Source organism: Macaca thibetana, chromosome 9 (assembly GCF_024542745.1).
Source record: "Macaca thibetana thibetana isolate TM-01 chromosome 9, ASM2454274v1, whole genome shotgun sequence".
In the NCBI taxonomy this organism is placed as follows: domain Eukaryota; kingdom Metazoa; phylum Chordata; class Mammalia; order Primates; family Cercopithecidae; genus Macaca; species Macaca thibetana.
The window spans coordinates 115,122,437-115,150,025 of record NC_065586.1 but is presented as its reverse complement, the minus strand read 5'-3'; the positions used below and the strand labels follow the sequence as shown (position 1 = coordinate 115,150,025).

Genomic DNA, 27,589 nt, shown 5'->3' with positions numbered 1-27,589 from the left:
CTGCTAACATAAATTCTCTGGCATAATTTCTACTTCCCATGACTGTCATGAGATTGCACATAAAAAGTGCTGAATAAATAGTGACTCGTGTTATTAACCCTATGTTTTCTATGCAGGTGTCACAGATTTATCAGAGCATTGAGTTTTCTCGTTTGACTTCTCTGGTTCCTTTCGTTGATGCTTTCCAACTGGAACGGGCCATAGTAGACGCAGCCAGGCATTGCGACTTGCAGGTAGGTATGTGCTGTAAGGAGATAGGAGAAGGCCCTTGAGGACTAGAAAAACACGTATCTTTTGTTTCTCGGCTTTTGGTACAGTGATACCATTTTAAAGTTTACTGAGTGAACTTTTCCAGCTTTTGTATATGACGTTCTTCTGTTACTTTTTGACTTCATGCTTACTTATGGATTTAACCATTGATAATTTAATTTTTAAGGTTCGTATTGATCACACTTCTCGGACCCTGAGTTTTGGATCTGATTTGAATTATGCTACTCGAGAAGATGCTCCGATTGGTCCTCATTTGCAAAGCATGCCTTCAGAGCAGATAAGAAATCAGCTGACAGCCATGTCCTCAGTACTTGCAAAAGCACTTGAAGTCATTAAACCAGCTCATATACTGGTATGCATCTTCTCGGGGAAATAAATCCCAGAAGTTTTGAGGGACTCTTGGGCCATGTCTTTCACAAAGAGGTTTGAGACAATATCTGAGAGAAGGGATTTATGATATATTTCCTATAGACTTGTACTTGGTAGTTTTGTTATTTGATCAAATACACAAATCATTGAGCTTTCTTCCGTCGAACAAAATACTTCTCTGTGTAGGTAATGTAAAAGTGTGGATTATGTTACAGAAACAGCAGAGTAGACATAGGATTCCTCAAATAGTGAAGTACAGTGAGTGGATTTTTCCCTCCTGCTTGTTTGCTTGCTTGCTTTCTTTTCTTTTCTTTTCTTTTTTCTTTTCTTTCCTTTCCTTTCCTTTCTTTCTTTTCTTTCCCTTCCTTCCTTCCTTCCATCCGTCCGTCCGTCCGTCCGTCCTTCCTTCCGTCCGTCCTTCCTTTCTTGTTGTTTGAGATGGAGTCTCACTCTGTCACCCATGCTGGAGTGCAGTGACACCATCTCGGCTCACTGCAGTGTCCACCTCCTGAGTTCAAGCAATTCTTGTGCCTCAGCCTCCTGTGTAGCTGGGACTACAGGCACGTGCCACGTGCCCAGCTAATGTTTTGTATTCTTAGTAGAGATGGGGTTTCACCATGTTGGCCATGCTGGTCTCAAAACTCCTGGCCTCAAGTGATCCACCCACCTTGGCCTCCCAAAGGTGCTGGGATTACAGGCGTGAGCCACTACCTGTAACAAGTTATTTCTTGTTTGTGAGCTCTGTTAATGAACACCTAAGGTAGGTTTGGTGCAGTGAAAAGTTGTCTTAGCTAGGAGAGCTTCTTTAGCTGCGTCATTGCTATTAAAAGACTGAGTAGGAGCAACACCATAGCATTTGATACTGAAAACAAACAGCTTGAATAGTGTCATCTTCCATTATCAAATGCAGATACATAGAAAATGCATCAGGATTATTTTGTAATTTCTTTAATGTCTAATACCAGAGGATGTTAATTTTGGTCATTTAAAAAAATTCATTTGGTTTTGAAGCAAGAGAAAGAAGAACAGCATCAGTTGGCTGTTACTGCATACCTTAAAAATTCACGAAAAGAGCACCAGCGAATTCTGGCTCGCCGCCAGACAATTGAGGAAAGAAAAGAGCGCCTTGAGAGTCTGAATATTCAGCGTGAGAAAGAAGAATTGGAACAGAGGGAAGCTGAACTCCAGAAAGTACGGAAGGCTGAGGAAGAGAGGCTGCGCCAGGAAGCGAAGGAGAGAGAGAAGGAGCGTATCTTACAGGAACATGAACAAATCAAAAAGAAAACTGTTCGAGAGCGTTTGGAGCAGATCAAGAAAACAGAACTGGGTGCCAAAGCATTCAAAGATATTGACATTGAAGTATGTAGCATTTTAGTCATTAAAAAGCTAGTTTTATCCAGGTATTTTGTACTCTTAGAACCATAGTCCTATACCATTTGTTGGCTTGTTGAGTTATTTCACACATTTTGGTACAGCTGGTCATGACTAAATCTGTGAGTAAGCATATGTTTATTGCTCTGGGAAGTTTTGTGTTTGTTTTTTTGAGACGGAGTCTCTTGTCGCCCAGGCTGGAGTGCAGTGATGTGATCTCGGCTCACTGCAACTTCAAGTGATTCTCCTGCCTCAATCTCCCAAGTAGCTGGCATGGCAGGCACCTGCCACCACACCCAGCTAATTTTTTCTATTTTTAGTAGAGACAGCTTTTCACCACGATGGCCAAGCTGGTCTCGAACTCCTGACCTCAGGTGACCTGCCTGCCTCAGCCTCCCAAAGGGCTGGGATTACAGGAGTGAGTCACCGCACCCAGCCTGCTCTGTGCAGTTTTAACTACTATATATTAATCACAGAACAGGTTGCATATCCCTTACCTACAATGCTTGAGAGCAGATACCTTTTAGATTTTGGATTTTTTTGGATTTTGGAATATTTGCATGTATATATAATGAGATATTTTGGGGATTGGAGTAAAGTCTAAACACGAAATTAATTCGTTTTATAAGACTTTTTTTTTTTTTTCTTTGTGGGAGACAGTCTCACTCTGTTGCCCAGGTTGGAGTACAGTGGTATGATATTGGCTCACTGCAACTTCAAGCAATTCTCTAGCCTCTGCCTCCCAAGTAGCCAGGATTATAGGGGTGTGCCACCACGCCTGGCTAGGTTTTGTATTTTTTGTAGAGATGGGGTTTCACCATGTTGGCCTGGCTGGTCTTCAGCTCCTGACCTCAAGTGATCTACCTGCCTCAGCCTCCCAAATTGCTGGGATTACAGGTGCGACGCACCACACGAGGCCTGTTTCATAGACATCTTATACACGTAGCCTGAAAGTAATTTTATACACTATTTTACATAATTTTGTGCGTGAAACAAAGTTTTAATGCATTTTTACTGACCTGTCACCTGGGTCAGTTGTGGAATTTTACACTTGTGGCACCATGTTGGTGGTCAGAAAGCTTTAAAATTTGTAGCATTTCAGATTTTGGGTTTTCTGATTAGGTTTGCTTACCCTGTTTAGTAGAATGTGGGTAGATGTAGGTTGGAGGAGTGAGAAAAAGATGTATGGATAATTTTTTCCTTGTGGTCAAGTGGAAATAAGGCTATTGTATGATGTTTTTACATTTCCTAAATTATCATCCATTGTAACAATGAAAGCAATTTAGGATTTTATTCTAGAAAGCAGTGAGTTATGTTAGGCATTGCTTGTTTATCCTTGTTAACAATTGTGCATTTGTATTACCTTTTAGGACCTTGAAGAATTGGATCCAGATTTTATCATGGCTAAACAGGTTGAACAACTGGAGAAAGAAAAGAAAGAACTTCAGGAACGCCTAAAGAATCAAGAAAAGAAGGTAAATGAAAGGATTGGTAAACCTTTAACATACCAAGTTAAGAGATTTTTAAAAACTACATGTGTTATCGTGTCATTCAGATTGACTATTTTGAAAGAGCCAAACGTTTGGAAGAAATTCCTTTGATAAAGAGCGCTTACGAGGAACAGAGAATTAAAGACATGGATCTGTGGGAGCAACAAGAGGAAGAAAGAGTAAGTTTTTAATTTAATTGTAATATTTTTAGATTGTAATTAAATCCTCTGCCAGTGATGGAACCAAGCATTCAGAATTGCTTTATTTTGTATTCTTCTGCTAGAAATGGTGCTCTAATGGCTGCCTATGAACAGATTGGTAGAAAGATGGAACATTTCACGATAGAGATTACAAATGAAACTTGGAAAACAAAGGACAACTGAAAAGCCCATTTTACAAAAAACTGCTTTATGTACACTTTAAATGGGTAAATTGTATGGCATGTTTATACAACTCATAGTTTTCAGTTTACTTGCAGAATTGTGCAGCCATCTCCACAATCTAATTTTAAAACATATCTCAAAAAGAAGTTCTAAACCATTAGCAATAGTCATCCCTATTTTTTCCTACCACCCCAGCCCTAGGCAACTGCTAAACTACTCCTTTAGATTTGCTGCTTCTGGACATTTTATATAAATGGAATTGTGTACTATGTGGTCTTTTGTGACTAAACAGGTCATTCCATAGTTTTGTTAATTTATAGTGTATATTATATTTACTTGATACAAAAGCAGGGTTTACAAATGCTTATGGCACCAAATATGTAGTAAAAGTGAGTGAACAGATCTGGTTTAAAAAAGTAACCATAAGCAGGAGACAAACATCTGTGTAGAATGTAATAGAATGCAGCCTTTTCTTGGTTTTATCTGAATGTTGTCACCTGGAGATTAATGGACCTAGGATTGCCAGCTCTTCCCATTTTTTCAGGAGAAGTTGGAATTTTTGTGATAATTCTCTTAACATGTAAATATTAAAAACTAATTAGAAAAGTGCTGCAGACCAAATTGGGTTATTTGGAGCCTTCCGTTTTTTCACATAGGGCAGAAGGGAAATAGCCATATATCATCTTGCATTGATTAAAATGCCTTTAAAAATTAAACCATGGTGTTTGGTGTTACCATGTCATATTTATTGTTTTATTTTATTATATATAGGCAAACCTCGTTTTATTGTGCTTCACTTTATTGTGCTTTTGTGTTGTTACCCAGGCAGGTCTCACAGTCCTGGGCTCAAGTGAATCTCCTGGCTGGGCCTCCCAAAGTGCTGTGATTATGGGTGTGAGCCACCATGCCTCCTCCAGCCCTCCTATATTACTATTTTTATTCTTATTTTTTCTTTTACATATTAAAAGTTTGTAGTAACCTTGTATTGAGCAAGTCTGTTGACACCATTTTTCCAACAGCATGTGTTCATTTCATGTCTCTCACATTTTGGTAATTCTCAAAGTATTTCATACTTTTTCATTATTATATTTGTTATAGTGATCAGTGATCTTTGATGTTACTGTTGTAATTATTTTGGGGTGCCACGAACCACACTCATATAAGGCGGAGAACTTAATCTGTAAATGTTGTGTCTCTTCTGACTGTTCTACTGACTGGCCATTCCCTGACTATCTCTCCCTGTCCTTGAGCCTTCCTATTATTCCCTGAGACATTTATTTTTATATATATATATATATATATTTATTTATTTATTCGAGACAGAGTTTCATTCTGTTGCCCAGGCTGGAGTGCAGTGGTGCAGTCTTGGCGCACTGCAACCTCTGCCCCCCAGGATCAAGTGATTCTCCGTCCTCAACATCCCAAGTGTGTTTTCAGTGGAGACGGGGTCACCATGTTGGCTGGGCTGGTCTTGAGCTCCTGACCTCAAGTGTTCCGCCCGCCTCAGCCTCCCAAAGTGCTGGGATTATAGGCGTGAGCCACTATATGCTTGGCTCCTGAGACATAATATTGAAATTAGGCTAATTAACAATCCCACAATGGCTTTTAAATAAGTGTTCGAGTGAATAGAAGAGTTGCCTGTCTCTCACTTTAAATCAAATGCTAGAAATGATTAAGCTTAGTGAGGAAGGCATGTTGAAAGCTAGGCCTCTTGAACTAATCAAGTTGTGAATGCAAAGGAAAAGTTCTTGAAATTAAAAATGCTACTCCAGTGAACACATAAACAGTGAGAAAGTGAAACAGCCTTTATTGCTGATATGGAAAAAGTTTCATTGGTCTGGATCAAACCAGCCACAACATTCCCTTCAGCCAAGCCTAATCCAGAGCAAGGCTCTAACGCTCAACAGTCAATACTACAAAGGCTGAGAGCGGTTAGAAAGCTGCAAAAGGCGGGGCCCGGTGGCTCACGTCTGTAATCTCAGGACTTTGGGAGGTCAAGGTGGGCGGATCACTTGAGGTTAGGAGTTTGAGACCAGCCTGGCCAACATGGTAAGACCCCATCTCAACTAGAAATACAAACATTAGCCGGGCGTGGTGGCGGACACCTGTAATCCCAGACACTCAGGAGGCTGAGGCAGGAGAATTGCATGAACCTGGGAGGCAGAGGTTTCAGTGAGCTGAGATTGCGCCACTACACTCCAGCCTGGGCAACCGAGGGAGACTCTGTATCAATAAATGTATAAATATATATCTATATATATAAATAAATAAGGGAAGCTGCAGAAGGAAAGTATGAAGCTAGCAAAAGTTGGTTCATAAGGTTTAAGGAAAACTGTTTTTATAACATGAAAGTACAATGTGAAGCAGCAAGTGCTGATGGAGGAGCTACAGCAAGTTATTCAGAAGATTTCGCTGAGATAGTTGATGAAGGTGGCTACACTGAACAAGAGATTTTCTTGCTGTTTTGAGAGACAGGATCTTGCTGTATCACCCAGGCTGGAGTGCAGTGGCGCGACCTCAGCTCCCTACAACATCTACCCCCTGGACTCAAGTGCCAACTTCAGCCTCCTGAGTAGCTGGGACCACAGGCGTGAACCACCATGCCAGCATTTTTTTTTTTTTTTGTATTTTTAGTGGAGATGGGGTTTCGCCAGGCTTCCCAGGCTGGTCTCAAACTCTGGAAGTCAAGCAGTTCGCCTGCCTCAGCCTCCCAAAGTGTTGGGATTACAGGGATCAGCCATGGTGCCCAGCCAATAGATTTTCAGGGTAGATGAAACGACCTTCTGTTGGAAGAAGATGGCCAACTAGGTCTTTCATATGTAGAGAGAAGGCAGTGCCGAGCTTCAGAGCATTGAAGGGTATGCTCACTGTTTAGGGGTTAATGCAGCTGCTAACTGGAAGTTGAGGCCAATTCTCATCATTCCAAAAATCCTAGGGTCCGTAAGAATTATGCTGCATCTACCCTTTCTGTGGTCTGTGCATGAAAGAACAAAGTCTGAATGACAGCATATCTGTTAATAGCATGGTTTGCTGAATATTTTAAGCCCCCTGTTGAGACCTACTGCTCAAAAAAAGAAAGAGTTTTCAGAATATTGCTGCTCATTGACAATGCATCTGATCATATGACAGCTCTGATGGGGATGTATTAAAGAGATTAATGTTTGTATTCATGCCTGTTAACACAGTATGCGTTCTGCACCCCATAGATCTAGGAATAACTTTTGTCTTTTGAGTCTTATTATTTAAGAAATATATTTCATAAGACTGTAGCTGCCATAGTGATTCCTTTGATGGATCTGGGCAAAGTACATTGCAAACCTGCTGGAAGGAATTCTTCATTCCAGATGCCATTAAGACCATTTGTGATTTGTGGGAGGAGGTCAAAATATCAACATTAGCAAGAGTTTGGAAGAAGTTGATTCCAAGCCTCATGGATGACTTGGAGGGGTACATGAGTAGTGTGGAGAAAATAATTGCAGATGTGGTGAAAACAGCAAGAGAAGTAGAGTTAGATGTATACGCTGGGTGGGGTAGCTCACACCTCTAATCCCAGCTCTTTGGGAGACTGAGGTAGGCAGATTGCATGAGTCCAGGAGTTGGAGACCAGCCTGGGCAACATGGTGAAAACTTGTCTCTACAAAAACATTGGAAAATTAGCCAGGTGTGGTGGAGTGTGCCTGCAGTTCTAGCTACTTGGGAGGCTGAGGTGGGAGGATGTGGAGGTTGCAGTGAACTGAGATGGTGCCATTGCACTCCAGTGCTTGGGTGACAGAGACAGACCCTGTCTCAAAAAAAAAAAAAAAAAACCCACAAAAAACAAAAAAAGACTATAACCTGAAGATGTGACTGAATTGCTGCAATCTCATGATAAAGCTTGACTGGGTGAGGAGTTGCTTCTTATGGATGAGCAAAGTAAGTGGTTTCTTGAAATCTGGTAAAAATGCTATGAACATTGTTGACCTGACAACAAAGGATTTAGAATATTCCATAAGTGTAGTTGATAAAGCAGCAACAGGGTTTGAGAGGATTGGATCAAATTGAAATTCTGCTCTTAAGTTAAAAACTGTCAACCAGTGCCACATGCTAGATAAATCTTTTGTAAGAGGTTGCAATTGGTGTGGCAAACTTCATTGTTACCTATTTTAAGAAATTACCATAGTCACCCCATCCTTTAGTACCCGCCACTCTGATCAGTCAACAGTTGTCAACATTGGGGCAAGACTCCACTAGCAAAAAGATGATGACTCATTGAAGGCTCAGGTGATCACTAGCATTTTTTAGGAATAAAGTATTTTTTGTTTTCTTTGAGAACAGGAGTCTCACCATATTGTCCAGGCTGATCTTGCACTGCTGGGCTCAAGTGATTCTCTTGCCTCAGCATACTACTGCATCCCACTTACAGTATTTTAAAATTAAAGTTTGTACATTGGTGTTTTAGACATGCTGTTGTATACTTTGATAGATTGTAAACTTTTATATGCATCGGATAACCAAAAAATCTATGTTACTTACTTTATTGCAATATTTATTGTGGTGGTCTAGAACCAAACCTGCAGTGCCTCCAAGGTGTGTCCGTATATCATACTTTTTCCTTTATAAAGTTCCTGGTGTCATGGGGCTAAATAAAAACTGTCTCTCCTAAATGCCTCAGGATTACTTTGTCTACCTCTTGCCCCTAGTTGTCTTCTGGGGACCTGTTGACATGGATGGTAGTTAATGCTTTTTTTATGGCATGATAGAAGGGGCAATGAAGCAGCTTCTAATTTTTCAAGAGTATTTGTCAGTAATTTGGGGTTGATGAGTAAAAAAAAGTGATGCTTTGAAATTTCACTGTATTTTGTACTTGCAGATTACTACAATGCAGCTAGAACGTGAAAAGGCTCTTGAACATAAGAATCGAATGTCACGAATGCTTGAAGACAGAGATTTATTTGTAATGCGACTCAAAGCTGCACGGCAGTCTGTTTATGAGGTGAGCTTGCTGATTTTTGGGAAATGTTGATTCGTGAGCTTTCTAGTATTGGCTGAAGTGTTCTCCCTTAACAAATTGGTATATTCTGTCTTGAGTTACTATGTATAACGGTCATTCAAATAATAGTAGAACTTTTTGGATATTTCGTAAGCAAAACAATCACCTAAAGAAATTGTTCTAAAGGTGAAAGTTGAACGCACAGTTTAATACAAGTTTTGTGTACTGTTTTTGTTAGAAATAAAAAAACTAGATCAAAATGTCCCGGGCTTAGGTTCTAATTTGATCATTGAATTTATTTTGTATAAAGATAAACCCACTGGATGTAGATAATATCAACAATTTAAATTTTTTAAAATTCGGCCTGCTAACAAGTTAGTGGTCATTTGGAAGTTAGAGTTTTTGTTCTGAGAGGTTGCTTTCGATGATTCTAACACACTTGAGAGTCTTTTGTAAACCTAATAGCTTTCTGCTAGTTTGTTGCTCTTGACGAAATGTGTCCTTTTTGGGTTGGGGGTTACCTCGATTGCAGGAAAAACTTAAACAGTTTGAAGAGCGATTAGCAGAAGAAAGGCATAATCGATTGGAAGAACGGAAAAGGCAACGTAAAGAAGAACGCAGAATAACATATTATAGAGAAAAAGAAGAGGAGGAGCAAAGAAGGGCAGAAGAACAAATGCTAAAAGGTACACAGGTTGAAAAGGATTGGAGGGGTGCTAATGCAAGGTTGGTGTTAGATCTGGTTTTTAGTCATCTTATGTAGAAAATACAGGAATCAAGGTAATTGGCCTTTTAGCACTGTAATTAACTGGATCTCAGAACCCAGTATGTGAAGTTGTTACATCATCTACCAACATTTCCCCACACATTTGATGTTCTTTTAAAAATTAATACTTTTTGTTTTTTATCACCATGTTCTGTGTATTAACATTTATTGAGGAATACATTCCAGATGATGGCTGTTAAATGATGCTGTATCTGGAATCCCAGATTGCTCAGGAATTTTAGTATCTTATTACAAAACTATAGTTGAGGGGTGTAGTACTTGTTTTATTGACTGTGTTCTGTCATGTAGCTGATTACAAACTATTTTTAAATTCTTTTACTTGTACATTATGCTACCTGTTTAATACCAGAAAAGTAGAACTAGCATTAGGGGGCAGATATGGCTGGGAGGCACACTTAGTAACCTAATCAATGGTCTAGAGCGGGAAGAGAGAGAGCGCGCTGAACGAGCAAAACGCGAGGAAGAGCTACGAGAGTATCAGGAGCGGGTGAAGAAATTAGAAGAAGTGGAAAGGAAAAAACGCCAAAGGGAGTTGGAAATTGAAGAACGAGAACGTCGTAGAGAGGAAGAGAGAAGACTTGGCGATAGTTCACTTTCTAGAAAGGTGAGTATAGGGTTTATTGATTTTATTTTGTTTTAATGTGGTTTTTTTTTTTTTTTTTTTTGGTTGAGACACAGTCTTGCTCTGTCACCCAGGTTGCCCAGACTGGAGTGCAGTGGTGCAGTCTCAGCCTCCGGATTCAAGTGATTCTTGTGTCTCAGCCTCCTGAGTAGCTGAGATTACAGGCGCATGCCACTATACCTGGCTGATTTTTGTAATTGTGATGTATTTTTATTACTCAGTTCTCTTCCATGATACTGATGTAAATGTATTTAAATCAGTTATTTTCACATCTCTCTCTCTCTCTCTCTCTCTCTCTCTCTGTGTGTTTTTTTTTTTTTGAGACAGAGTCTCACTTCATTGCTGAGGCTGGAGTGCAGTGGTGTGATCTCTCTGTCGGCTCCCTGCAACCTCTGCCTCCCAGGTTCAAGCCATTCTCCTGCGTCAGCCTTCCGAGTAGTTGGAATTATAGGCACCCAACACTATGCCTGGCTAATTTTTGTATTTTTAGTAGAAAACACAAAATTTTCTACTAAAATTAGAAACATGGTTTCACCATGTTGGCCAGGTTGGTCTTGAATTCCTGACCTCAAACAATCTGCTTGCCTCGGCTTCCCAAATTGCTGGGATTGCAGGTGCGAGCCACTGCACCCACCCCATGTTCACCTCTCTTTTTAATGTGGTAGTTTTCTCTTCCCAAAGAACAGAAGGCACCTAAGGGGGAAAGAATTATACTTGTCTTAGCAAAGATGGAATTTTATAGGGTTAAGCATACTTTTGCGTGTGCGTGTCATGAAAGTTTTGTCCATGGCACTGCTGAGTTTGCTACAGAAGAGGGACTGTTGCTGAGTTCCTTGAAAGACGACGTCGTCTGGCTGGGCGTGGTGGCTCATGCCTGTAATCCCAGCACTTTGGCAGGCTGAGGCATGCGGATTGCGAGGTCAGGAGTTCTAGACCAGTCTGACCAACATGGTGATACCCTGTTTCTACTAAAAATACAAAAATTAGCCAGGCGCCGTGGCGGCTCGTGTAATCCTAGCTACTCAGGAGGCTGAGGCAGGAGAATTGCTTGAACCCAGGAGGCGGAGGTTGCAGTGAGCCAAGATCACACCACTGCACTCGAGCCTGGGTGACAGAGCAAGACTGTCTCGGGGATAAAAAAAGACATCATCGTGAATTTAGAGGATGATGAGTTCTGTAGCTCCTTGGGAGGTAAAGACGTGTTTGGTGGCCAGCAGCTGTCAGCAGCACCTGGGAACTTGTTAGAAACGCAGACTTTCAGGTCCAGCCCCAAAACTTCTGAATCAAAGTATGCAATTTAACAGGATTCCTAAGTGATTCAAACTCAGCTCTAAATGCTCATTTTTAATTGCACTCAGGTTCAGAACGGACCTGTGTTCCCTTCTCTGTCTTGTGTCTGGAATTCCCTCTCCTGATTGATGTTACTGGTATCTGCTTTGTCACAGCTTTGAACCTACTCTTCCTTTTTTCTTTTCCTACATTATTGCCTTAATTCAGATTTTTCTTACCTGCAGTACTTGTTGGTCTACTTACTAGTCTCCCTCATCATCATCTTCCTCCAGCTTCAGACCTTCCTCTACGTTGTGGCCTGCTTGATTTTTCATAATACAGCATGTGTGATCACTGTGCCTGCTGTTGGGTTTCAGACCTTTCATTGGCTGATACTCATTACTGAGAGCCAAAGGTTTTAAAACGCGCCTTAGCAGTCTTTCGTGTTGCTGCCGTTTTCATCAGTTTCGTCTGACACTATTTTCTTCTTAGTCACCTGTGCTCCAACCATTGGAGAGCAAGTTTTCTGTTTTATTCTGTGTCTGTGGCATCTGTCTGCACGCTCTTCCTTTTGCTTGGGAGGTGCCCTGTTTGCCCCTTAAAGTATTGCTTGCTTACCTTTCACTCAAAAAGCTCAAGGATGTCTCGATCTGCTCCTCTGTTTTTGCCACACCTGTATCAAATGCTTATCTGTATGCCTAGACTTGATACTAGTTATTTATGTGTCTTCAATTTAGGTTATTCTTACTGCTAATTTGTAATTTTAATTCCTTGGTATTCAGTAAATGTGGTCTGTATGATTTACAAGTTTTTGGAATTTAATAATACATTTTCCTTTGTGTTCTAAAACCATGGTCAGGTTTTTATGAATGTTTTTTTCTGTTGGGCACAAAGTTCTGTGTATGCATGAAATCAGCTGTTTTGTTGTTTAAATCTGCTGCATCTTGTTAGTTTATGGAAATGTCTCCTTAGGAATGTGAGGAAGCTTACCTTCTGAGATTATCCTTTTAGTTAGCATTTGCAAATGTGTTTGTCCACCCTTTTGTACATTTTCAGCCTCTTGTTTCTGTTTTATGCCCCCTCTGCCCCCCACACACACCTTCCCTATTTTTGGGAGAGTATAGTTTTAATTTACTTGCATTTAACATGGTAACTAGTGTATTTGGTTTTGTTCCTAACACTTGCTTTGGAGCTTTTTATTTGCTTCTATGTCCCTGGCACCCCTTCCTTTTTCTTTAAGCCAAACTTGAAGAACTTTTCTAGGTTTTTTTTTTTTTTGGGACAGAGTCTCTCTCTGTTGCCCAGGCTGGAGTGCAATGGCGCAATCTCGACTCACTGCAACCTCCGCCTCCCAGTTTCAAGCAATTCTCCTGCCTCAGCCTCCCGAGTAGCTGGGATTACAGGCGTGTGCCACCATGCCTGGCTAATGTTTGTATTTTTAGTAGAGATGAATTTCACCATGTTGGCCAGGGTGGTCTCAAATTCCTGACCTCAGGTGATCCACCCACCTCAACCTCCCAAAGTGCTGCGATTACAGGCGTGAGCCACTCTGCCCAGCCACCATTAATTTTTTCCTAAGTTTTTAAAAAAACTTCCAAAGTATAAAATACAACTTTCCTTTGCCTTTCAGAACAAAACAAAGTCATGAGCATACCTTGACTTATATTTTATTGCAGTGAACTGGGTATTTTTGTTTCTAGATCATTACATATTATCTTTCCTCTTAGTATTCACTTAAAATTTTATATCCATATTAGCAAACATTATTTAGTCTCAGGTATGTTTACACTGCATCATGTTTTCCCTTTGTGAGTACTTTTTGATTCTTAATCAGTTGTTTTCAGAATGTCTTTGTGTATGCCTCAAGTTTTTTCTCTCACGGTTGAACAATGGATGGTTCATTATTTGGCCAGTTCAAAATCATCTTTTCAGAAATAATAGAGATCTTTGCTTCTCTTTGTAGTACACAGTGATACAGTGGGGAAGATTTTTGATACTAGTTTTCGTCTTATTCTGTAGATACTGTTTCATTCCTTGGGAATGTAATTTTTCTCCGTACTTGCAGTAAAGGAAGTTAAAACTGTCGCTAAACTGTGTTTAGACACCTGAGTGTTTGGTCATCTTTGTTTCTTTTTGGTCTTTTGGCCTTTTGGTCTAAGGATTCAGTTTCCTTAGAGCAGACAAAAATCTCCTAATTTAAGGAAACTTTTCTCCTTTTTCTCTGTTCTTGCTCTTTCAAAGTCCTCTTTATATCTTTAATGTTTCTTTTACTCTCTTCATCTGTTGTTTGTACCAGGTTCTCTGAGATCCTGGTTCAATTTGTTTGCTCATCAGCTGGGACCATTCTGCTCTTGGATTTGCTGGGCCGGGCACATTGGTTCACGCCTATAATCTCAGCACTTTGGGAGACCAAGGCAGGTGGGCGGATCACTTGAGCCTGGGAGTTCGAGACCAGTCTGGCAACATAGTGAGACCCTGTCTCCACAAAAAATACAAAAATGAGCTGGCCATGGTGGTGCATGCCCAACTACTTGGGAGACTGAGGTGGAAGTATGGCTTGAGCCCAGGAGGCAGAGTTATTTCTTTTTGCTTGTTTAATGGCTATAACAGCCATCCTTCAAAAGTCTTTGGCGGTTGTAATAGTTGTACTATATCCTCTAAAATCTTGCTTTCTTTGTTGAGTATAAATTGGCAAGGCAGGCATCGGGGGTGGGAGAAACTTGGCCTTCTGGCTGTGTTTGTTCCCTCGATTACGGTGCCCATAAATTCCTTTGACTGTTACGTTTCTATTTGTCTCTCAAAGTGTTTACTTGGGAAAGTCTCTTAGAACAACCCCCACCTTGAGAGACAGCCCAGAATCATTAGCTGTGATGACCTGGGACTAACTTTTTTTCTGGCCATTCTTGTCTTTCACCGCTTCTCTTTTTTTTTTTTTTTTTTTTTTTTTGAGACGGAGTCTCGCTCTGTCGCCCAGGCTGGAGTGCAGTGGCCAGATCTCAGCTCACTGCAAGCTCCGCCTCCCGGGTTCACGCCATTCTCCTGCCTCAGCCTCCCGAGTAGCTGGGACCACAGGCGCCGCCACCTCGCCCTGCTAATTTTTTGTGTTTTTAGTAGAGACGGGGTTTCGCCGTGTTAGCCAGGATGGTCTCGATCTCCTGACCTTGTGATCCGCCCGTCTCGGCCTCCCAAAGTGCTGGGATTACAGGCTTGAGCCACCGCGCCCGGCCCCACTGCTTCTCATCTCTAGTTGTTATTTTAGACTTTCATTGCCAAGACATTTTTTCAAAAATTCAAATAGAGGGGCAGACGTGGTGGCTCACGCCTATAATCTCAGCACTTTGGGAAGCCCAGGCAGGTGGATGAGTTGAGGTCAGGAGTTCGAGACCAGCATGGCCAACATGTTGAAATTCCACCTCTACTAAAAACACAAAAATTAGCTGGGCATGGTGGCAGGCGCTTGTAGTCCTAGCTACCTGGCAGGCTATGGCTCAAGAATCGCTTGAACGTGGGAGGCAGAGGCTGCAGTTAGCTGAGATCATGCCACTGCACTCCAACCTGGGCAACGGAGTGAGATTCCATCTCAAAAAAAAAATAAATAAATAAAGGTTCTTTTATTCACAAATTGTTAGAGGCTGTAGCTTATTCTTAGCTTTGTAGTTTTTTTTGTTTTTGTTTTTTTTTTTTTTTTTTTTTTTTTTGAGACAGAGCTTCACGCTCTGGTGCAGGCTGGAGTACAGTGGTGCGATGTTGGGTAACTGCAAGTTTTGCCTCCCAGGTTCAAGCAATTTTCCTGCCTCGCTTCCCAAGTAGCTGGGATTACAGGCGCCCGCCACCATGCCCAGCTAATTATTTTATATTTCTAGTAGAGATAGGGTTTCACCATGTTGGCCAGGCTGGTCTTGAACTCCTGGCCTCAAATGATCCACGCACCCCAGCCTCCTAAAGTGCTGGGATTATAGGCGTGAGCTACCGCTCCTGGCCAGCTTTTAAATATTTATTTTAGTCTTCCCACCCTATCATCAGATCTCTTAAAATATCTTCCAGAGTTCTCACTTGTCTGATAATGGCTTTAGGTTACATTTGTATGACCAGCCACAATATATCAGAGGATATTTATGATTAAAATTGTGCATGCATCGTCCCCTGCAAAGGCTGTACCAGATTTACTTTTCACAGTTCTTAATGTCATCAGGGTACTTTTTTTTTGTTGTTGTTCGTTTGTTTTGTGTTTTTTTTTTTGAGATGGAGTCTCTGTTGCCCAGGCTGGAGTGCAGTGGCGCGATCTTGGCTCACTGCAAGCTCCCCCTCTCGGGTTCATGCCATTCTCCTGCCTCAGCGTCCCGAGTAGCTGGGGCTACAGGCGCCTGCCACCATGCCCGGCTCATTTTTTATATTTTTTTAGTAGAGATGGGCTTTCACCGTATTAGCCAGGATGGTCTCAATCTCCTGACCTTGCGATCCGCCCGCCTTGGCCTCCCAAAGTGCTGGGATTACAGGCGTGAGCCACTGCGCCTGGCCCATGCCCGGCTGATGTTTTGTATTTTTAGTAGAGATAGGGTTTCACCGTGTTAGCCAGGATGGTCTTGATCTCCTTACCTCGTGATCCACCTGCCTCGGCCTCCCAAAGTGCTGGGATTACAGGTGTGAGCCCCTGCATCTGACCCATCAGAGTACTTTGAATAGAGAAGTACTTTTAATTTAACCACCGTCATTAGACATTAAATAAAATGTCTCCACCTTTCTTTGCTTAGTAGGCACTGTGATGTCCATTTCAGGGTACGGGGCTTTTTTCACATTCTTCAAAGGGGATTTCTAGTTGAAGGAAATCTGTAGAGGTGTGTGTTCCCAGGTTGCTTTCCAGCGGTGTTTGTAAGGTCACCCACAATATATGAGACTACTAGTTTCCCTGTAGCATCAGTCTGATCTCAGATTAAAAAATAAATAAAATTTTAAAACTTGCTTATTTAAGGGCTTCATATTGTTACAAGTACAAAAAAATATTTGAATGGTAATACCAGTAGTTGTAATAGTAAATAGTTACCAATATAATGCCTCTTTTTCACTTTGTCAATGGAGGACTCTCGTTGGGGAGATAGAGATTCAGAAGGCACCTGGAGAAAAGGACCTGAAGCAGATTCTGAGTGGAGAAGAGGCCTGCCAGAGAAGTAAGTAGAGTTGAGGAAAATAATGCTGCTCCAGTTCCTCAGTTCCTGTTAATATCTTTTTTCTTTTCTTTTCTTTTTGAAACGGAGTCTCGCTCTGTTGCCCAGGCTGGAGTGCAGTGGTGCAGTCTCGGCTCACTGCAAGCTGTGCCTCCCGGGTTCACCATTCTCCCGCCTCAGCCTCCTGAATAGCTGGGACTGTAGGTGCCTGCCACCACGCCCGGCTAATTTTTTGTATTTTTAGTAGAGACGGGGTTTCATCATGTTAGCCAGGATGGCCTCGATCTCCTGACCTTGTGATCCGCCTGCCTCGGCCTCCCAGAGTGCTGGGATTACAGGCATGGGCCACCGTGCCCCGCCTCTTGTTAATATTTTATTGGTGATTTTAAAATTTGGTTCATTTTGTAGAGGCAGGGAAAGGAGAGCCATGAAGAATTGTGTGCATGTCTGATTGTGTGTGGGTTTGGTTTTTGTTTTTTTGGGTCTGCTGCCCGGGCTGGGGTGCAGTGGCACGATCTCGGCTCCCTGCATCCTCTGCCTCCTGTGTTCAAGTGCCTCAGCCTCTCGAATAGCTGGGATTACAGGTGTGTGCCACCATACCTGGCTACTTTTTGTATTTTTTAGTAGAGATGGGGTTTTGCCATGTTGCCCAAGCTGGCTTTGACCTCGACCTCAAGTGATCTGCCTGTCTCAGCCTCCCAGATTGCTGGGATTACAGGCTTGAGCCACTGCACTTGGCTTGTTTCTTTCTTTTTTTTTTTTGTTGGTGTTGTTTTGAGATGGTATCTCACTCTGGAGTGCATTGGCGCAATCTCGGCTCACTACAGCCTCAACCTCCCTGGGCTTAGGTGATCGATCCTCCTGCCTCAGCCTCCTGAGTAGCTGGGACCACAGGTGCGCTCCACCATGCCTGGTTAATTTTGTTTGTTTCTTTGTTTTTGAGACAGAATCTTGCTCTGTCACCCAGGCTGGACTGCAGTAGCGGGATCTTGGCTCACTGCCTCTGCCTCCTGGGTTCAAGCAATTCTTGTGCCTCCCAGGTAGCTGGGATTACAGACATGCACCACCACACCTGGCTAATTTTTGCATTTTTAGTAGACCCGAGGTTTCACCATGTTGGCTAGGCTGGTCTTGAACTCCTGACCTCAAGTAATCTGCCTGCCTTGGCCTCCCAAAGTGCTGGGATTATAGGCGTGAGCCACCACGGCTGGTCAATTTTTATTTTTTTATAGGGATGGGGTTTTGCCATGTTGCCCAGGCTAGTCTCATGCTCCCGGGCTCAAGCAATCCTCCCGCCTTGGCCTTCCAAAGTGCTGGGATTACAGGTGGGAGCGACTGCGCCAAGCCACTTGTCTTACAATTAAGTAGAGATGGGGTTTTGCCATGTTGGCCAGGCTGGTCTTGAACTCCTGACCTCAGGTGATCTGCCTGCCTCTGCCTCCCAAAGTCCTGGGATTAAAGGCGTGAGCCACTGCACCCGGCCCATACTGAAGTTTTAAAAAAGCACGTCAAAAAAAAAAAAAATCCCCAAAGGATCGTGTGCTTTTTTATTTTATGTATTTTTAATTGTTCTTGTTGCTGTGTAGGGAGTGGAGACGTGGAGAAGGGCGAGATGAGGACAGGTCTCATAGAAGAGATGAAGAGCGGCCCCGGCGTCTGGGGGATGATGAAGATAGAGAGTCCTCTCTTAGACCAGATGATGATCGGGTTCCCCGGCGTGGCATGGATGATGACAGAGGCCCTAGACGTGGTCCTGAGGAAGATCGGTTCTCTCGCCGTGGGGCAGACGATGACCGGCCTTCTTGGCGTAACACAGATGATGACAGGCCTCCCAGACGAATTGCTGATGAAGACAGGGGAAGCTGGCGTCACGCGGATGATGACAGACCACCTAGACGAGGACTGGATGAGGACAGAGGAAGTTGGCGAACAGCTGATGAGGACAGAGGACCAAGACGTGGGATGGATGACGACCGGGGGCCGAGGCGAGGCGGCGCTGATGATGAGCGATCATCCTGGCGTAATGCTGACGACGACCGGGGTCCCAGGCGAGGGCTGGATGACGACCGGGGTCCCAGGCGAGGGCTGGATGACGACCGGGGTCCCAGGCGAGGGCTGGATGACGACCGGGGTCCCAGGCGAGGGCTGGATGACGACCGGGGTCCCAGGCGAGGGCTGGATGACGACCGGGGTCCCAGGCGAGGCATGGATGATGACCGGGGTCCCAGGCGAGGGTTGGATGATGATCGAGGACCTTGGAGAAATGCCGATGAAGATAGAATTCCCAGGCGTGGTGCAGAGGATGACAGGGGCCCTTGGAGAAACATGGATGATGATCGGCTTTCAAGACGTGCTGATGATGATCGCTTTCCCAGACGGGGTGATGACTCAAGGCCTGGTCCTTGGAGACCATTAGTCAAGCCAGGTAAAAGTCTATTTCCTAGAATATGCTTACGTGTTCACCTGTAAAAGTGAAGTTCTTTTTTTTTTTTTTTTTTTTTTTTTTTTTTTTTTTTTTTTTTTTTTTTCAGACGGAGTCTCGCTCTGTAGCCTGGGCTGTAGTGCAGTGGCCGGATCTCAGCTCACTGCAAGCTCCGCCTCCCAGGTTTACGCCATTCTCCTGCCTCAGCCTCCCGAGTAGCTGGGACTACAGGCGCCCGCCACCTCGCCCGGCTAGTTTTTTTTTTTTTTTGTATTTTTTAGTAGAGACCGGGTTTCACGGTGTTCGCCAGGATGGTCTCGATCTCCTGACCTCGTGATCCGCCCGTCTCGGCCTCCCAAAGTGCTGGGATTACAGGCTTGAGCCACCGCGCCCGGCCAAAAGTGAAGTTCTGATAGATAAATGTCAGGGCTATATTGTTGTTTTCCAGATAAACTGGTCTTTTATCTTCAGTATCATTTGCAGTGACTTACCTGTCCAAAGTTTGCCTTCAGAATACTACCATCCAAAACATAAATAACCCAACCCCTCTTTCTTCTTTTGTGATGTGCTCTTTATTTTCCTTCTGCTTCGTTGACTGCTTCTTTCAAGGCTCTTCCTGTACTCATCCCTTCAGTATTGGTGTGTTTTTCAGGTTTTACTGGGAACTAGCCTCCTTTTAAAAATAAATAATTGAAACCAAAATGTACTTTATATATTTATTTCTGCCAAATGAGAGATATGCACGGAGGAACTCACTTTACTTTTTTTGAGACAGGGTCTTGCTCTGTTGCACAGGTTGGTGTGCAGTGGTGCAATCATGGCTCATTGCAACCTTGACCTCCCTGACTCTAGGGAGCCTCCCGCCTCAGCCTTCTGAGTGGCTAGGACTACAGGCGCATGCCACCACACCCTGCTAATATTTTATTTTTTTGGAGAGACAGGGTTTTGCCATGTTGCCCAGGCTGGTCTCAAACTCCTGGGCTCAATTATCCTTTTGCCTCTCCCTTGCAAAGTGAAGTGCTAGGATTACAGGTGTGAGGCACTGCGCCCAGCCTCGTTTTCTTTCTTAGTCCTGGGCCTGCTTGTTGTTTAACACTTTATTATTTGTGAGCAGTTGTATACATGTCTGTGACACACATCTATTACCATTTTCTTTCTTTCTTTTTTTTTTTTTTTTTTTTTTTGAGATGTCTTCCAGACTGGACTGCAGTTGTGCGATCTCAGCTCACTGCAACCTCTGCCTCCTGGGTTCAAGCAATTCTCCTGCTTCAGCTTCCCAAGTAGCTGGGACTACAGACACATGCCACCATACATGGCCAATTTTTTTTTTTTTTTTTTTTTTTGAGATGGAGTCTCACTCTGTCACCCAGGCTGGAGTGCAGTGGCGTGATCTCGGCTCACTGCAAGGTCCACCTCCCAGGTTCATGCTATTTTCCTGCCTCAGCCTCCTGAGTAGCTGGGATTACAGGCACCCGTCACCACGCCTGGCTAATTTTTTGTATTTTTAGTAGAGACGGGGTTTCACCTTGGTAGCCAGGTTGCTCTTGAACTCCTGACCTCAAGTGATCCACCCATCTTGGCCTCCCAAAGTGCTGGGATTACAGCGTGAGCCACTGCCCCGGCCAATTTTCTCTAGGGAATTTCTGCGTACTGCACACAGGTGACAGCTGCTTACTGCATATAGCGCATTTCCACTTGGTAGTCTTACTGAATGTCAAACACAGCCTATCCAAAACTGGACTCATCACCATCACATACAGAGGTTGTAGTGATCTGAGATCACACCACTGCACTCCCATCCTGGGAGACAGAGTGAGACCCCACCTCAAAAAAAGAAAAACAAATGCTGTTTAGTGGCCCCAAGCACACAGTGGCTAAGGAGAAAATACATGTATTTAGATAAGCTTTGTTCATGAATGAGTTACAATGCTGTTGACCATGAATTCATGAACACCCATCCCTCTGATTCTCTTCAGGGGCATCACTGTCCATCTAACTGTCTGAGCTACGAATCTGGGAGTTGTTTTGTCTCTGTTTCATCTTTTGTGTTAAATGTTTGTTTAGTTCAGTTTGGCCTTTTTGATGTTCCTGAAATCCACCCTCTTCTCCATTCCCATTGCTTGTACTTGGTCCTGGCTCAGCATCGTTTTCCTCACCCCCTAACTGGTTTTTGCTTCCTCTCTTACTCCCAGTTTTAATTTTGGGTGTGGGGGAAATAACTAGAGCAGTTGTTCTAAGTGCAGATCTAAGTGAGCTGCTTCCTTGCTTTCCCCAGTTGTTTCTGTTGCCTACTTCATCTCTTTTAGTCTCACTCCATTCCACTGTTCAGCTGTTACCTTGTGTAAGCCATTTAATTTTTCTTTGCCTCATGTTAAATGGGGTAACAGTGTAGCAGATTCTTACTGATTTGCTAATTATATTTTATAAAGTTGCCATGAATACTGAACTCCTGTTCCTAGGGGAAATACAAGGTTAGGTTCTTGTGAGCTTGTAGTCATGATATTTTTGTCAACTAGTCAATACATAAAATGTCTTTTATGTGTTTGTGTTTAAAGACCCCGTATTTCTGATATGTTGTTGACTCATTACCATTGAATTCATGGTCAACAGCATTGTAACTCATTCATGAACAAAGCTTATCTAATACATGTATTTTGTCCTTAGCCACCTTGTGCTTGGGGCCACTAAACAGCATTTGTTTTTTCTTTTTTTGAGGCGGGGTCTCACTCTGTCTCCCAGGCTGGAGTGCAGTGGTGTGATCTCAGATCACTGCAACCTCTGCCTCCTGGGCTCAAGAGATCCTACCACATCAGCTTCCTGAGTAGCTGACTATAGGTGCACACCACCAAGCCCAGCTAATTTTTGTATTTTTTGTAGAGATGTGGTTTTGCCATGTTGCCCAGGCTGGTCTTGAACTCCTGGGCTCCAGGGATCCACCTCCTCGGCCTCCCAAATTCCTGAGATTACAGGCATGAGCCACCACGCCTGGCCACTAGACAGCATTTTAGCACTACGCTTGGAAGCCATTTTAAACAGTGAGGTCACCAACAAATTTATATCTCCATGTAATCTATGTGAAATGTTCCTAGATTCATGTATTCCATGGATAAGTGTGAGTCACTCTACAGGGTTAAAGGATTTATTCATGATTAATGACTAGATAATGGTGGGTGGTAAATGGTGGAGGATAGGAATGTAAAAGGAAAGATTCTTTTTTGAATATGAAGGCCTTGAAAATGTTGCAAGGTATAAATACCTTAAAATTGGGACTCAGAGAATACTCTTGAAGTTTTCTGCTTAAATGAGTGATCTGTTTAACATCACAACAGATACTATACTGAAATCTGCGTGCAATAGGAAAAATTATGAAATTTTTAGTGATATTTTTGTTTTATGGAGCACTCAAGCCAGATCATTTAAGGTTTTTTTTTTTTTTTTTTTTTCCCCCTGTTGTTTTTTTCAGTCTCACTCTGTCGCCCAGGCTGGAGTGCAGTGGCACTATCTTGGCTTACTGCAACCTCTGCCTCCCAGGTTCAAGCGATTCTCGTGTCTCAGCCTCCCAAGTCAAGTAGCTAGGAGTACAGGCGCACCACCACACCTGGCTAATTGTATTTGTAGTAGAGACAGGGTTATTAACATGTTGGCCAGGCTGGTCTTGAATTCCTGACCTTAAGTGATCTACCTGGCTTGGCCTCCCAAAGTGCTGGAATTACAGGTGTGAGCCCCACCATGCCCGGCCCATTTTAAGTTTCTTATATAAGTTTAAAATACTGTTAATGATGTCTCTGCAGTGATATACATAGCTTTAGTGTTTTTTTAATCAGTATCTTAAAGTAGCATTTAGAATGATGATGAATTAATGCCAGCGTCTATTCATGATTGCCAATCTGTTTCTTCTTTTAAAAATATTTTGCTTTTTCAAAAAAATAGGTGGATGGAGAGAGAAAGAAAAAGCCAGAGAGGAGAGCTGGGGTCCACCTCGAGAATCAAGGCCATCAGAAGAACGTGAATGGGACAGAGAAAAAGAAAGAGATAGAGATAATCAAGATCGAGAGGAGAATGACAAGGAACCTGAGAGAGAAAGGGAGAGAGAGAGAGATGTGGATCGAGAGGATCGCTTCAGAAGACCTAGGTGTGATGTTCTAATTAAATTATTTGTAGAGGCCGGGCGCGGTGGCTCATGCCTGTAATCACAGCACTTTGGAAGGCCGAGGTGGGCGGATCACCTGAGTTCAGGAGTTCGAGAGCAGCCTGGCCAACATGGTGAAACCCTGTCTCTACTAAAAATACAAAAATTAGCTAGATTTGGTGGTGGTGCGCCTGTAATCTCAGGTACTCAGGAGGCTGAGGCTGGAGAATCATTTGAACCCAGGAGGCAGAGGTTGCAGTGAGCAGAGATCGTGCCATTGTACTCCAGCCTGGGCGACAAGAGCGAAACTCCATCTCAAAAAAAAAAAAAAAAAAAAGTTTGTAGAGCTGCAGTTGGGATTGTTTTAGACACCGGCCTGTGTATTTCAAACTGTTTTTCAGAAATGATGTTCCTTGCTATTCCCCAGCACCCCCCTTATCTCTTAGAATCATAATGCAGGCTTTAGAGGCAGGAGAGTTGCTTGAACCCGGGAGGCGGAGGTTGTGGTGAGCCAAGATCGTGCCATTGCACTCCAGCCTGGGCAACAAGAGTGAAACTCCATCTCAAAAAAAAAAAAATTTTTTTTTATCGATTATCTAACCAAACATTCCCTGTTAAAGCAAGAAAATGGCGGCCCAGACTTCGTGGCTGTCTATAGGCTGTATGACTGTTGGGCAGTGGAACCAGTCCAGCTGTCTTTGTCAGTCCATTGCTTTTCCACCTGTGGTTTAGGGCAGTCAGTTTTTTTGCCCTTAAATTATCAAAAGCCCTTCGATTTTATTGGTAGTAGAAGTTCTAGCTTGCTCCCTCTGCCAAAGTGTCCTTGCACATATAAATGTAGACCAGCAGTGTTCAATGCAATTTTCTGCAAGGAAGAAAATGTCTGTGTTGGCCAGTATGGTAGTCAGCAGTCACATTTGGCTGCCAAACACTTAGAATATATGGTTGGTGCTCCTAAGGAAATATCTCCATTTTACTTTAAATTTAAGTAACCACATATGAGTAGTGGCTACTGAGTGGGATGGCACAGATCTGAGTGTTCTCGTTTGTTCTCCATGCCCCAGGTATCAGGTAAGGTCAGGTTATGAGTTTAAACTGTCCTGTTACATTTGTAAACTCTAAGCCCCAGCCAGCTTGGATTGGATGTACTTATAATTATCCCATTTGGTCTAACAGTAGTAAGAACCTGACTTGTCATTGTAAATGGCTACAGGGATGAAGGTGGCTGGAGAAGAGGACCAGCTGAGGAATCTTCAAGCTGGAGAGACTCAAGTCGTCGGGATGATAGAGATAGGGATGACCGTCGCCGTGAGAGGGATGACCGGCGTGATCTAAGAGAAAGACGAGATCTAAGAGACGATAGGGACCGAAGAGGACCTCCGCTCAGATCAGAACGTGAAGAAGGTATAGATGTTACATACAACTGAAGTATTGGAGAACCGTCATTTCTTGGGGGGGGATTTGGGTTATTTAATTATATCGTAAACTTGTATGAATGCCAACAATAAGAGAGCTGATGTTTATTCCATTTAGAATTCAGGATTTTCATACAGTTAATGGTCGTGTTGTGAAGTGCACTTATCTCTAAATTCAAAGTACAGTAGTAGACTAAATTGGATAGTAGGCAATATATATAAAGTTTACTTAATAAAAATGAAAAAAATTGTTATTTAAAAGCAACTTCTTGAGAAATTAAGCACAAAGTAGAAACATTTTCTCTGAAATTGTAACAGAAGTTTCTTTCTTAAAATATATGTATTTTTCATTTTTAAAATACTAATTTTTCTCTTAGGTTTTTTTTTTTTTTTTTTTTTTTTTTGAGTCGGAGTCTCGCTCTGTTGCCCAGGCTGGAGTGCAGTGGCCGGATCTCAGCTCACTGCAAGCTCCGCCTCCTGGGTCTACGCCATTCTCCTGCCTCAGCCTCCCGAGTAGCTGGGACTACAGGCACCCGCCACCTCGCCCGGCTAGTTTTTTGTATTTTTTTTGGTAGAGACGGGGTTTCACCGTGTTAGCCAGGCTGGTCTCGATCTCCTGACCTCGTGATCCGCCCGTCTCGGCCTCCCAAAGTGCTGGGATTACAGGCTTGAGCCACCGCGCCCGGCCTCTCTTAGTTTTTAAAAATTTATTTTCCGTATGTCTTGACATCCTGTTAGAGAATTTTTCTATCATAGCCATAACTTTAAAAACTCCTGTATTTTATGTGGTTAATTTGCTGTTAAAATTCTTCAAGAGCCAAAAATCCTTTCAGTTACATTTTCATTCAGCCAGATTTTTGCTACCTTGTCTTACGGGTTTATACCAGCTGCAGCCCTTCCCAGGCCAGGGTTTGCTGCCTGTTTTCAAATTTCGAGTTTTATCTGTACATCTGTATGTTAAAGATTGTGAGAAATTGTACGAGCTTTAATTATGATTTCTGTATTGTCAGTCTTTAGTACAGGAATTTTGAGTAATTTGAGGCATTTCTTCTGCTTGTTAATTTGTGCCAATAGAATATAGTACTAAATTTTTTTTTTTTTTAAATTAAACTTTCTAGTAAGTTCTTGGAGACGTGCTGATGACAGGAAAGATGACCGGGCAGAAGAGCGGGACCCTCCTCGTCGAGTTCCTCCCCCAGCTCTTTCAAGAGACCGAGAAAGAGACCGAGACCGAGAAAGAGAAGGTGAAAAAGAGAAGGCCTCATGGAGAGCTGAAAAAGATAGGGAGTCTCTTCGTCGTACTAAAAATGAGACTGATGAAGATGGATGGACCACAGTACGACGTTAAGTCTCAAGATAATGGATTTAAACTGGTGTCTTAAATAGGTTTGATCACATTCAAGGATTATTATACTTGTGCTTCAACCAATCTAAATTGGATTCTTTAATGTTTCACCATAACACAAAAAGCATGAACTTGTATTAATCCTATATAATAGATTGATCATGCACCATATCCACAGGAGGTTGGAAAAACCATGCCATTTTCTGGAATTTAAGGGTGTTGCATTATTTCATCAATCATTTGTTGACAAAAAAGAAAAACTAAAAAATAAATTTAAAATGTGAACTTTCAGGTATTGAGTAACACCTTTATCTTGGTATAGAACTGATATATTTTTTTTTATTTTGAAATATCTGATATTAATTTGGAATGAAGTAAGGTTCTGTTAAAGAAAATATATTTGAAGACCCTTTAAAGCAGTGAATCTGAAACAATTTTCACACTTTTAAGTGGTTGATATGTACCTATTTTAGGTATTTTGAGGTATTTACCATAAACTAAATTTAGAAAGTTTTTAGATTCACTTGAAGTAAACATTACAAACATTGGATACGGTGGGGTTTTCTTTAGATTTTACTTGAGAGAAGGTGAGTACAAAGCAATTTGCAGCTGTTGTAATGACAAGAAGAATACTGCGCAAGTGTGAATCCAAACAGCATAGCTTTTAAATTTTAAAGCATTTGGTAAACTATCGCTGAGTTTTTTTCTGTTGCCAATAGTAAACTGCTTTTCCATTAATGGAGAATTCATGCCTTTCAAGCATTTTAAATATGACAATATTTATAAATGTATGGTTTGGAGGAATCGTTTAAATTCTTTCCTAATTTTCTTTCTCTTCAAGATAGATTCTTTCAACAAGTAATTTGTAGTAATGACTGTGTTGACTTCAATTTTGGAGTGTAGTAGCTATGTTAAAGATTAACTATTTGGTCTCATTGAAGCCAACACAGAACTTGCTGCTGTGTTTTTTCTTCAGTGATAAATAAAATACTTACAGAATTTTAGTGTTGATTTGTGGTTATAGTATTTTGTTTATAATGGTAAGTTTGCATCTTCAGTTGAGTTTTTTTACTTGAATTTTTATCAGTGCCATTAAATGTCTGTGTTTAGTATCAATGAATATGAACCTAAATATAACAAAGAAAGCATATGTGGCTAGGATGTCTCCCCTAAAATGTCTTCCTTTGTTAATGCAGAAACTCCTTAGTTTCCTTGTAAAGCTGTCCTCTGAGTTTGTGTGTGCATGTGCGTGTTTGAAGTACCACCTTGGGTTTTCACCTGAAATTAGAAAAATCATAGTTAATTTGAGAAAATGTTACAAATTCATCATGGCTGTAGGCACTTATTATTTCTGTTATTGAGTAGTGGTGAGAATTCCTATTGGTACAGGTGGAGGGCCAGAAGAGGGAGTATTGATGCTTTTTAACTTAACCAGATACAGCCTTTTTTGTTTGATGTTACCAATGACAGAAATCATTTTAAACACCTTTCTTAGTATCTGGTATTTCAAATATGTAGAAGTCTTTAAAGGTCTTTTGTGGGGAGAAGGACTTTTCTTTCATAACAAGAGAATTTCAGATCAGTGA

General features: G+C 42.2%; 1 protein-coding gene across 1 annotated transcript in view; it reads left to right on the top strand.

The window, feature by feature from the left end:
* Nucleotides 1–27,005, top strand: part of EIF3A (eukaryotic translation initiation factor 3 subunit A) — a 50,146-nt gene extending 23,141 nt beyond the window's left edge. Inside the window, exons 10-22 of the mRNA XM_050803926.1 lie at nucleotides 117–233; nucleotides 437–622; nucleotides 1,651–1,998; nucleotides 3,381–3,485; nucleotides 3,566–3,679; nucleotides 8,733–8,855; nucleotides 9,385–9,538; nucleotides 10,059–10,243; nucleotides 16,607–16,695; nucleotides 18,279–19,117; nucleotides 23,045–23,246; nucleotides 24,457–24,647; nucleotides 25,777–27,005. Of these exons, the coding sequence (XP_050659883.1) occupies nucleotides 117–233; nucleotides 437–622; nucleotides 1,651–1,998; nucleotides 3,381–3,485; nucleotides 3,566–3,679; nucleotides 8,733–8,855; nucleotides 9,385–9,538; nucleotides 10,059–10,243; nucleotides 16,607–16,695; nucleotides 18,279–19,117; nucleotides 23,045–23,246; nucleotides 24,457–24,647; nucleotides 25,777–26,006 (2,883 nt within the window). The 3' untranslated portion in view covers nucleotides 26,007–27,005. The remainder of the gene's footprint in view (nucleotides 1–116; nucleotides 234–436; nucleotides 623–1,650; nucleotides 1,999–3,380; nucleotides 3,486–3,565; nucleotides 3,680–8,732; nucleotides 8,856–9,384; nucleotides 9,539–10,058; nucleotides 10,244–16,606; nucleotides 16,696–18,278; nucleotides 19,118–23,044; nucleotides 23,247–24,456; nucleotides 24,648–25,776) is intronic.
* Nucleotides 27,006–27,589: the final 584 nt, after the last annotated feature.